This window comes from Hetaerina americana, unplaced genomic scaffold (assembly GCF_022747635.1).
Source record: "Hetaerina americana unplaced genomic scaffold, ioHetAmer1.1.p SCAF_1, whole genome shotgun sequence".
Lineage (NCBI taxonomy): Eukaryota > Metazoa > Arthropoda > Insecta > Odonata > Calopterygidae > Hetaerina > Hetaerina americana.
This window is the reverse complement of record NW_027286069.1, coordinates 30,232,871-30,245,835: the sequence shown is the minus strand read 5'-3', so window position 1 is coordinate 30,245,835 and position 12,965 is coordinate 30,232,871. Positions and strand designations below refer to the sequence as shown.

General features: G+C 35.0%; 1 protein-coding gene across 1 annotated transcript; it reads right to left on the bottom strand.

Moving 5' to 3' along the window:
* Positions 1-2,535: 2,535 nt before the first annotated feature.
* Positions 2,536-11,091, bottom strand: RpL5 (ribosomal protein L5). The gene is made up of 6 exons (XM_071587703.1): positions 10,979-11,091; positions 10,520-10,705; positions 10,297-10,431; positions 6,778-6,980; positions 4,600-4,777; positions 2,536-2,837 (listed from the first exon to the last, which is right to left on the bottom strand). Exons 1-6 carry the CDS (start codon positions 10,979-10,981, stop codon positions 2,631-2,633), a joined length of 912 nt encoding a protein of 303 aa, XP_071443804.1. The 5' UTR covers positions 10,982-11,091; the 3' UTR covers positions 2,536-2,630.
* Positions 11,092-12,965: the final 1,874 nt, after the last annotated feature.

Here is a 12,965-nt window from a genome sequence, read left to right as displayed (position 1 = left end):
ACGTTCACTATTGACGGCTCCCTAACAAATAATAAACCAAGTAGCATCTTCACACTTGAAACACATGCTTTATAGACTGCATACCTTCTAATACAGTGATACCTATCAAACAAATACCACCATCTCTAGGTCAGGCCAGGTACTTATGGGCCTTCCCATGTATTACGTACTACTTTTCAATGGTAAACAAAGTAGCTATGATACCTATAGCAATATCACTTCCCACATCCAAGTAACAGCGTCTCTCTTCTTAGATTCACGACTGGGAAAAGAATTCGGTATTGCAGTATATGAAATGCAAACAAACTGCAGTCCTTGAGAGGATGGAGCTCCTGTTCTGTGATTAAATTTCGATATACATCCATGAAAGAACCCTTGCTTTATTTATTTAATAAAGCTCTCTCCCAAGTATTTTCCCAAAAACATCAAATTTCAAAAGCCATTCTTATTTTTAAAATAGCAGAAACCAGAACCGTGATACATGTAATCACAATGGTGTTAACTAAAATATCTTCTAATGCTCGTATATAACTTAAACAATAATTTTTGAATTTATAATTTTTTCTCAAGACCCCAAGGCAAGTTCATTGAAAATAGGTCTACCATTTCAGCCCCTTAAGAGGCGATTAACTTCATTTGACCTCTCTTGATAATAAGGAGAAAATGACCTTTTCTTACATCCAACTAGACTATTGATCGTTGCATACTACTTAAATAACTGGTTTTTTGGAATAGGAAGGATAATCAGATGGTGGAATCAGTCATTTAAAGATAGTGAAGTTGACATCACTATATTAGTCAGTAATACATAACCGAAGGTAAATCAAAGCCATCAGAATTCATTAGGGCTCCATTCATGGGCTTGTAGTTTAACTTACACCGATGACCTGCCCACGATTTAAATGTAAGTAAATGGAATTTAGGGAATGTTATGTCCATAGGTGGACTACTGAACGGGGAGCCCAAATTTGATCCCTGGTCACCCTTGCCGAAATCCAAGTCGTATGATTTATCAGGTCCCAAAACATCCATTGGCAGGCAGCACAGGGAAAGGAACTCATCCCTCTAACCCCATTTGTGGAATTACAGGGCATTGGGTGAACTCGACCCTCAGGCTGATAACTGTTTACGAATTAAACCAATTCTACATCCTGACAACAACAGTTTCTTCAACCTCCATCAATATATTAACTAAGAAGAACAACTCCATATTGCTGCAAAGCAAACAGTCTAACAAAGATGAGACATCCCAGGCAATGAATTTTCTCTCAACCCATCCACTTCTAGTCTCAAAATAAGTAGATAGCCACGACATTGAATTGGCAAGTCACAATCATTCTTAGCATCCATTTTGACATGGGAGACCAACATAATTTGCCAGACAGGTAAATTCAGCCCAGCATGTTTCTTCCAAGAATTTTGAAAAAAACTGCAAAAACCAGCTACTTATGCTCCATCTGTGTTGGATCTTATCTACTCCATTATTTCATGTTGTCATTTATTGAGGCTCGTCTCCAACCTTGATTTGACGATTAACCAGTACCATTGTAATGGTGGTTATTTTTGGCCATTCACAATATTTTTTATCAGCCAACCTGGTATGGCCACACTTAAAATCCAGAATTGTCCAAAATTCCAGTTTTAAATGATGCTGCCAAGTTCAACACCTTTGATTTGAATAAGCGTAATGGCTTTTAAAAAACAAATATTTAATCATGTTCCATACTCAATTTTCACAAAAACCCACATAGTGACTCACTCAACAAGAGCCCAAAATGGCTAAAAATTTGAGGTATACCTTTTATTACTTTGACTCGAGATTAAACCAATCACCTATGGCTTGATGCACATACTCAAGTACGATTGTTTGCATTTAAACAGTTGCCTCTTTACTCTTGCCTTGCATTAATCGTTCATTTCTTCATCCACAGGTGTAAATAATAATCATTAAGGTCTCTGTAGTCTTGTGGAGCACAGTAATGCAATTTAAGGAACTTTTTCTATTACAAATGGTGAGAAATACACCAAGGCCACCCCGTAGAAAAATATATTTTTCCGAGTTGAAAACCTCTCCACTGATTTTTCCCATAATGCAAAAGTTAAAAATGTAAGACTAAACATCATAAATACCCAAGAAATGTGAGCTTTCTACATTTGTCTTTATGTAGAATTCAAAAACCCAACCAATTTCAGAACCGCCTCCAATCTAAATTTAAATAAATAGAAAATGGGGCCCATAATGCCATATATATTTATCCATCTCAAGTAGAAACAGCAACAATAGAAAAACACCTCAAATTTTTATATTCAAGTGTATTAAATACTCTTCTGTAACTTCACTTAATTAAGAAATGTAAATAATTCTCATTTGTAAATTGACTTTCTCCAATATCGGTAGGAATGGCTAAAATTAAAAAAATAATTTAACTACTTATTTGCAAGGCACAGATCATTTTGACATGCACAATATTTTATGTAATTTCTCCACAGCATTCAACTTTCACTTTTCAAAACCACAAATAAAGTAGACTAAACTAGGTGAGGGTCATTTATTCTGAAATTTATTCAACAAACGTAACATTTAAGAAAAATTGAGACAAGTGAACCCTCAGTCACCACCTCAGATTTATCTATTCCAATTCTCCCTCCTGTATCTTTTTCAGCCATGATGCCTTTTTCTGTTCAATGCGGTTCTTTCTTTCAGATCGAGACAGCTTGGCACGGTTCCACCTCTTCTTATTCTTAGCAGCTGCTTCCTTTGCAGACTCATCCTTAACTGGCTTGTGCTCTGGATCAGCCCTGATACTTTCATGAGCCTTTTTATACAAATCTTCCATCTAGAATAGAAATGAAATAGATTAAGAATTGCACAAAACCCCAGTTATATTGAAAATTTACAAGTCACGTCCATCACTATTTTGCATTAATCGACAGTACGTATTTCTTTTGCCAGCGGGTCTGACAAAATTACTTAGTAGAAACGGAATGTTGCCGAGGTCAATTTTAGTGACTTTTTAGACTAAAAATATAGAAGAGGGGCCTTTTTCACATAGTTAAAGGACATCAGACATATTAAACAAAAAATACAGCTTAAGGCATTTTATGCAACTATTTAAGACTATGCACAGTATAGCTTTATTGATTACTAACAAAAAGGTTTAATGAGAGTACTTCTAAAAAAACTTTTACTCCATTTAGTCTGGATTAGCAAGGGTTTACTACTTCATATACACAATTCCATCTGCACAAATACTGAGGAAAATGGGTCAAGTAAGGAGAAGTATTTAACTAAGAGAGGCAACCAGACTTGCCTAAAATAATTCGTAATTAAGAACTGAATATTGCGAAAATACTGATATACTTTCCCCCGAAGTCAAATTTTTCTGTTTCCAGGTTTTCAAAAAAAGTGTGACCCAATTAAAAAATTGACTGAAAAAATCTAGCTATCATTACATTTTTCAAGCACCGTGTTTTCCCATCAATAACCTACACCTTATGTATAATGCGCACTCAGAACTTTGTAGTCATCATGAATTTGTATAGATATCGCACACCCAGGGCTTCATAGTTATCTTGAACATGTACAGATGCCACACATCTGTACATGCAAATATATATATGTATGCACATAAAAATTAATATAGTGTGTAAAAATATGTCTAGATCTGATTTGTGTGTGTAAAAATAAGTCTGTTTGGATTTTTCCAATTTTCATTACATAATGCACCTCGTCCTTTGTTCGATCATCTTAACATTTTTGTAAGGTTGTTGATGGAAAAATACGGTATATGTTTTCTATCTTAATTAATTTTTCACTACAATGGCAAAATATTGTTTACAGAATGAAAATATATGGACAACACTAAACCCAGCATGACAGCTACTAGAAGGAAACTCTCATGAAAAACTTATTGGAGCACAATAAATCCCTAAATGAATAAGTTTATAAGAATACCCATGGTCATAATGAGAGTTGTTAATCAAGTGTTTTTACTAAGTACACGATGAAAGAATTCATTATACAGTCAGTCCCCAAGTTACTGATGACCAAACTTGCAGGGTTCCTCAAATATGATGTGGTTCCCAGGTTCCCCATTAGTATTATCTATAAATTATTTTATTAATGCTGTACAACTGGCACATAACACTTGGTTTCCCCCAAAGGTCACTGAAATAAATCTAATTTGATTTTCTGCATGGTCCTCATGCTTGTTCAACTGGTGAAATTGTTTATAGTGCCACGTATTCCTTTAATTCTTTCAGATTACCACCATTTATGCACTGTTCTTTAGGGAACCAAGTTACATTAAAGTCACACAACTATCTTAGAAATGCACATCATTCATTACTTGGGGACTGCCTGAATTGTAAACCCATCACAAAGTGAGACCCCATATTTGAACTTCATGCAATAACAAATTGTTATTTAAACCATAGAAATGGTAAATAAAAATGCAAAATACCTCTACACAAGTGTTAAAAAATTCTTAATTCATAGAACAGCAAGCAATAAAAGTAGTAACTGGAATACAGAAAAGAAAAAAAAACAAAATCAGAAGATTCACTACATGTTACAAATATTACAAAGTATGTTCTTACCATGTCAGCATTTATTCCCAATTTTATGTATCTAGAGAATTGCCTTTTGTATGCATCGTCATCATCTTCTGCTAATTGACGCATATAATCTGCAACATGCTGTCCAAATATGTGTCTTCTATGGACATCAGCAACAAACTCCTTTGACTCAGCATCATATCCAGGAAAACGCTTGTTGCTGAAATGATTTTTAAGTTCATTACATTCTTTGTATTGCACATGTTTCATGAGCCCTCACTTGTTATCACTGACCAAATTTTCTTGCTATGAGTGCTTACGTACCCCAATCAGATCCTTACAAAAGTCAATATTGTGTATGTACCAATGTCTTGAAGGTTTGATAATATAATCTGGAATGTCATAAAACAATTGTAACTTCAAAACCACCATTTAATTCTTGAGCAAGGGGCCTAGCCTTGTGTGTCTGACAGGACAAGCCACTTTCATATGCAACACCCAACTCCAAGAGGCATCAGGAACGAGCAAATTTTCCCCATTTCCACTTCAGACCTTTTCCCCAATAAAAATATAACAATTTAAATTTTTTCTGTAATTATTATGAATCAAATTATACCTCCTTTCTGCTTATTCAATAGGTACCACCAGTCAGTCTGGTTTAACTATTTTCATTTTTGCCAGGGTCAGTCTGTAAATGGCTTATTCGAAATACAATTACATAGTTTTAGGTTTAAATTTTTCCATTATAACGTTCATGGTGCAAAAACAGAACATCAGATGCTGCTATCAACCAGTGGTCCAACCATATTAGTAAAAAATAAATTGTGAATACGAAATGTAAATGCCTTTTGTACTGCTAACCTCAAAAATAAACTGGTCTTAAAAGTAATAGTAAACTGCTTGCATTGACAACTCCGGATTCCCGATCAATTCCAGGACTTTCAGATTTGCCTGAGAAAGAGCCCACCCTATGCATGTACATCGAACAAGTGGCATTTGAATCAGCATGAGGTACGTGCAAGCCAGGCGCAATCACATAATACGACCCATAATCTCATTTTTGTTTCCACATCACCAGCAGTTTCTGAATATTGAACGTGTACACGAATTCTCAACATCTTATTTCTTGTTAACTACTCATTTAAAAAGTACGGATTAGATACATAAACTTATAAACCCACAGATATGGGGAAAAACACAAAATATCCTATTTGCATTTGTTTATATTCAAATGTTATCAGAGTAATAGAACTAGTACCTGCTTCAGTAATAATTATACTTAAAATACAGTGGAATATGGTCAGCCCATAACTTGCAATATTTCCCAGTTTAGTAAACTAACAACTACTATTACATACAATTAAAAATACATGTAAAAATAATGAATGGTGGTTTAAATTTATACTTTTATTGAAAGAAAATTCAGTTTGCAATACCAAATTACACACAACCCCTTAGCCTTGAAGGAAAACTGACTTAAAAAAATCATAATACACTGAATTATCCCTCCAATCAGGTCATGTAATTCATTTAGTACACAGAATCTGATGACATTTTTGTCACCCAAAAATATGAGCTACTCTTTGTGAGAGATTACTATAATAAGCTTAATTTACACACACTAGATGTGGACAATACAAAACAAAGTTGAAGCATTGAAATTAAATTTAAAATACTTCGCCTTTCCACATAAACCACTTTTATTACTACCTAGGTTTCGTTATGGTATAACATCATCTGGACCTGATGATGTTATACCATAACGAAACCTAGGTAGTATTAAAAGTGGTTTATGTGGAAAGGTGAAGTATTTTAAATTTAATTTCAATATGAAGAATTTCCACCAAGTGACGCCAGAAACTGTTTCATTTATAAAGTTGAAGCATTTTTAGTTTTTCTGGTCAGGAAGCAATCCTCAAAATACTAGTCCAGGAGTGACTTCACATACGTTTGCAATGGTAACAGGCCTTGACACTAATAAAATAAAGAAGATATTTAATTGAGGATCTGTACACAAAGCTTCACAACATTGGTACAAAATGCTTTCATCCACTGATTTCTGTACCATGGTGATAAATATTTCAAGACATAAAGCACCCATAGGTCATCACTAGCTCCCTGGCCAACAATAAAACCTTACATAGAAACCTATAAGTCAATCTTAAATCAGGCATCCCCGTTCGCATTTACAAAATAATGAATTTACTTGCACATACATACCTATGGGGAATGTTCAGCCCTCCGTCAACAGCTCCCTTCATTGCTCCAAATACTCTAGCACCTGTGGTTGTTCTCACCAGGCCAACATCCAAGTAACACCTGAATGCTCCTGGTCCTGTTTCTGCTGATTCAACATTATACTCTTCTCCTGTTGCTTCAAGGCACCCCACATACAATTCATCTAGCCCCAATTTTTTAAGGAGCTGTAAAAAATTTTTTTCACATTTGATTTTAATTCAATTTAATTTTTAAACTTAATTAAATTTTATGTGCTATGAAAGCCAAAATCAAACTTAGGATCCAAGAAATATCAATAATGAAAACAACTTTCACAAATTTTTGCCTATGGAAACTAAGTATATGTTGATTAAGGATATTTCCATGCAATCATAAGACCCAATTTCATCAAAACACCAGCAGATTTTACTTTTAAAAAGGCAAAAATCAGTTTATGTACACACGGATCATTTAGACCCCATCAAACCAGTCTGGTTTGTCAACTGAAAAAGACTACAACATATGCTATTTTCAGGGACAAAGTTAAAAAAGATGCTCTTTTTATCCTAAAATTCTAGTTTGGGACTATTTCGTACTTAAGAATTGGAGGGTTGTCAACAATCCCTCCTCATCTAGCATCAGGATTATTAGTAAAACTATGCAGTGTCACCATCTTTGGCTCTCCAAGGTAGAGGCAATTCATTTCACGTCTTACTTTGAATGCTTCTTGCACATACATACTTGATTTAAGATGGTTAACTTTAATCTTCATCACATGAATTGTTACTCAAGCTCTTGGCTAAGAAATTCTACTCAGCTGTTAGGTCATAGTTGTCTTAATGATAGCACTAAGTGAAAATGTTTTGCATTTTTAGGTGACTATTCGCACCTCCCAACTAAGATGGACCCCTGACTACATGCTGTATTAATTTCTTGGGCAGGATGATAATTGGTTGAACCATTTAGTTTGAGGCAATAGAACAAAATTTGACATTATGACCTCAAAATGATGTTTACAAGGCATAAATATTTCTAAACGACAGTAATATGTTAAAGGGTTTAATCATTGGTGAATTCCTTAGATTGAAACTAAATATTTCATTAGATTCTAATTTAGATGTCTCTAAAACTCATCAAGTAAAAATAATTATATTGCCCTTAATGAGTTAATTGTATGATAAGGTATCACAGGAACAAAGAATGCAACTGTCTCAATCATTAATACCAATTATTATAGGGAGACACAAAGATGTAATCAAACAAATATAAACAGCAGTGCTGGAGTAATTGTGAAGATTGTGAAGGGCAAAGAATTTATGGCACATTGATTAACGACCTTTCAGGTTAGACGAAGTGGTTGGTAAAGCAAAGGTCCAAACATTGGCAATATCTTTTGATGACCTGAGTTTGATATAATAAGTTTTACAAAGTATGCACACAAACTAAATTGGCATTTTCTTTCTTTTCTTCAGTGACTTTCAGAATTATGTGCCCCGTCTCTATTTCCAACAAGCTGACCATGAAGCAAATCAAGACAAGGCATCTGTGATGTTCGGTGCCTTTACCTAACCTGGCGCATCTTGAGATTTTAAGTTAACTTCTTCGATGAAATGAGTCTGAATAAAGTTCACGGCATTCAACTTTGTAATAATTTCTTCCAAAATAATCATTTCAAAGCTGGACTATTATTGATTTTCTCATCAAAAGATGTTTTGGTTAGTACATAACTAGCATAAATTTTAAGACTTTGAAGTCTCTTTCTTTCCAAAATAGAAGCTCTTATTTGGATAAGAAAGAATTGATACTGAAGTATACCTAACCTGTGACTTAATAGGGCAAGTGGCTAGTTACTACCATCCTCTGGCTAGGTGTATGCCATTGACTCTTAATTTAAATTATTACAGCACAACCTTAATCACAAAATTTTGTTTACTCAAAATATAATTTAACAAAATTTCAAATGATTCCAGCTTTCCTATGGGTGGATCACTTGACAGCTCACAGAGCCATGTAATGGTGCATTGAGCAGCACCAAACAAAATTCTAGTTGCTAATGTAACTACATTTTCAGCAAAGAAACTACTACTTTAGTGCGAACAAAAAAAATCATGTGCAATGATTATCAACTTCATTTTTGACAGCAGCACAATAAAGTATTCATGGATAAGTAATTAGAATTTTTAACCTTTTTGATAAAATAAAACATGTTTCTGGGTACCAGAATGTTCAGGGAAACCATAGGCAGCACAAAAAAAGGATCTGGGCCCCCTACTCTTTATAACAAGTCTGGCATAGTATTGGGCGAACTATGGTGACAACTACTAAACTAGCCATTGGGTTGATTACTTTACATGATGAATATCATTGATGCTGGAACACATATTTCTTTATATTGGGTTCACACACTCGATTTATGGCTGTTAATTTAAAATTTGATTCAATGATAACAGGGGGGGGAAATAAATCACAATTGAATCAAGTACTAGTATTATTTATTTCCTATGCACTACGTCATCCACTAAACCCGCTTTAAGTCCACCATACGGCAATGTTATTTTAAAAAATGCTAAATCTCTTGAACTAGGGAAATATGTAACTAGATATATTTAAAATTTTTGAATGCTTTTGTTATTACATTATTGCTACCTCATTTTAAACTAACTAGTTTAAACCCATGATCCAATTATTCCCGTGCTATTGATAACGCGGAAAAAGTATGCCATCATATGATAACATACCATATGGTATGGCACCATCAGATCGCCATTGCCTACTCTCTACTCTCCCAGAAGATTTGTAATATTGTAAGGAACGGGGAGATATAGTGATTTTGGAAAATTAAGGGAAGTAGTAGTTTGGGAAACATAGTAACAACGTGACTTCCGAGATAACTACTTCATAGTCGTATGCGAATAATCGTTTACACGCGGCCATTGTCCAATTTTATGTACAGGTAGACCGATCCCCCTTCAACTTCAACGCACCGACACATTAGATGCCATAATGGAACTTAAAACAAACTTTTACTACAAACACTAACTTATTGTCGATTTTCATCGCCCAAATATTAGCAAACAAATTGCTTTGGTCAGAAACTGATTTGACCATTTCAAATGAAAAACACGACCACAATGTCAATCATTCAAAATAACTTCGGCTTCGCCACTCGTTCGAAGGACCTGCGGTTTACGGCAACATGGCCGACATAGATTTCGTGGGTTCCATGCTGGATATACGCCGATAGGCATTCAACTGTACGGAAGTTCGACAGGGGCGAGCGAGATATAATTACCGATTAAAATTAACAGCACTATCACATTTGTTGACTAACATCACTCCAATCATATGTTATGCAACAATCTCGGCTTGGACTGCACGGAAATTTAACTACACGTAAACCTTAAAAATAAGCAAGATATATTCTACCCAGTACATGACAAACCACCCTTCCAATTAAAAATTAATCCACTTCACTACAGCCAACAAGACACTAACGACACCTTTTTTCTCATTCACGCTTACCCTTCTGGCCACAAGAAGTCCAGTGCAATAAGCAGCGGCATAATTAGTCAACCCCACCTTGATGCCGTATTTCGGGAGTTCATGGCTGTATGCTGCACATACGATTTTGTCTCCTTCGATTCTGGCATACGCTATCTGAAAATATCAACAGTGTTTGTATAAACATGTTAAACAAGAACTGGTTCCCTTAAAAAAGGTCAATACATAAATATTGATACATTACTTGGCATATGATATCCCGGTTGCTGAATCTAACTATCATTCGGTACTTCGGTGTATTGTACTTATTCTTATCTTGAACAATCAGACGTTTACGAGCATAATAATCTGTTTTTCCTTCTCGACGTCTCTTAAACTTCACTTGGAACCGCTTGAAGTAAGCCTTGCTCTTCACCACTTTCACGAACCCCTACAAAAATGAAATGGTAAAATGATAATATTTATCAAATGACAGACTTAAGTAAACCATCAATTTTAATAACTAGCAGCAATATATTTGCGCAAATGTGCACACGCGATATTTATAAAAACGCCATATTGCCAGATCCACGTTGCCCGGTGGCAATACAAATATCTATAGACATCCATACTTTCCCATCTTTAGGGAAGCCACATATTAATTTCCTCGGTCAGGATAGATAACTAATTCTCACTTAGAGGGAATATTATGAAAATCACTCACCATTTCGAGCGGATTAAAATTACGCTAATATCAAACTTTACGCAGTCATGGACGATAAATGCCCCGTGCTGCAAGGAAGGCCTACCAACCCGCCACGCTCCTATAGACAGCAGGGATCACTAAAGAAAACAGCTATCGCGCGAAAGACCGCATTATTCGGCGGGAGAATTAATTTTTCATAATAAAATCTTGAATGTTGCAATGAATCAAAGGTGAAATTACCCTATGTATCCCGCATGAAAATACTGATTTAGAATTATGGTATTTTTTCAAAAATACATTGCCTGACATTTTCCATTTAGTTTTCTTAATAACTGGTATATATTCGTTCATTTTAATAATGATAACCACATTTCACTTTACGCATCGAGTATTATTCTTGATTTGCTTGCGGTAAATTAGGCAACCGATATTCCCATTGTTCTGTTCGGACTTTTCACACTTTCAGTCAATAAAACGAGTGATTATTTACAAATAAAAGGCAGAAATTCCGAAGGGAATCCGCGTTAAGGCGAATCATTTTTACTCTTTGAACTTAGTTAATTTAATTTGATATTAGAGGATAACTCTTTTAAAAATTACTGTCGCGGTATCTCCCGTAGTTTTTTGAATTCATGGACAGCCATTTTATCATTTAAATTCGTTATACTGAATGCACGCACCTGTTTTTTATACTCGCTGACTTTTGTACGTCATCCATTGTTGGGGCGTAATTACTAATGAACTGCTTCATTTAATAACTTCGCGAAGCTTGCTCTGAAAAATTCTTGAATACTAATTACATAATCTTAGGAAATTTCCAAAAGTGTTTGGGTCTAGATGGATACATTTTGAGAAAATTATATGTAAATCGAACTCAAGAATTGGTGGGACTGCATCAAGCCAGGTGTGAATAATGAATGTGAACTTAATGCAATAATGTCAGCATCCAAAGGAAAGGGATAAAATTAACCTTGTCAAAGTCTGCAGTTTCCACTCACATAGGTAACATTGCAACTTGTATTAGAGAAGCCTGGTGAATGCAATTGTTGGGGAAGGAACAATTACTGTCCCAATGATGGATAAAGTTTCAAATTCCTCCCGCAGTAATTTGACCCCTCTTAAGCTTGTAACATCAATGTTCTCAACAATTTCCTAACATGACCATTTTTCGCCAATCAGCATTTGGGTCACTTCTGAATACATTGTTAACTTTTATTATTTATTATGAAATTCCTCCCACTAAAAAGCAGACCAGTATTTGGGTATTATTATTAAAATTAAACCAACAATTTATGAATTTAGATTGATGTTCGCAGCTCATGTGCATTCTAGACCTGTGAAAATATCATAAAAATATATTTAAGGATTTGACATAAAGTTGAACTTTCACAAAGTCAGTTCATTTTTATTGAGTGTATCCACAAAATATTGCCTGACATTATTTGCTTTCACTAAATAAGCTGCCTAAGTACTTAATTCTTCCATTTCTATTAAAGGTAATTCACTTAATGAAGTGAATTTGAACTTAATTTGACATCTCATTTCTAAATAACTATTAAGTTGCGTATTATATATATGCAAATAACTTAATGGTTACATTCATATATTATATGTAAAATATGACAAAGATATTTGGGAAATTTAAAAACTTCCAGTCCTCTAACGGTCCTACCTCACCTAGCCATGGATTCATCCATGGTTGAGATGGTATACAGGGAGAAGTCCTGAGAGGAAGTTGGTCAGAAATTGTTAAGTTAATGCCCCTGCAATCATTCAGATATAGGCACAGACTATGCATGAGTGACTGTTTCATAGAAGTTTTTGGGCCCCCCACCCCCACCGTACAGTCCTGACCTTGCAACTAACGACAGCTTCCCCTTCTTGCACTTGAAACAGTGGCTCAGTGGACAACATTTCAAAGCCAAAGAGGAACTCAAGAACGGCATTGTCAATTGATTCAACTCTCAGGAGTTGAGCTTCTATGCAGAGGGGTTAAAGAAGCTGG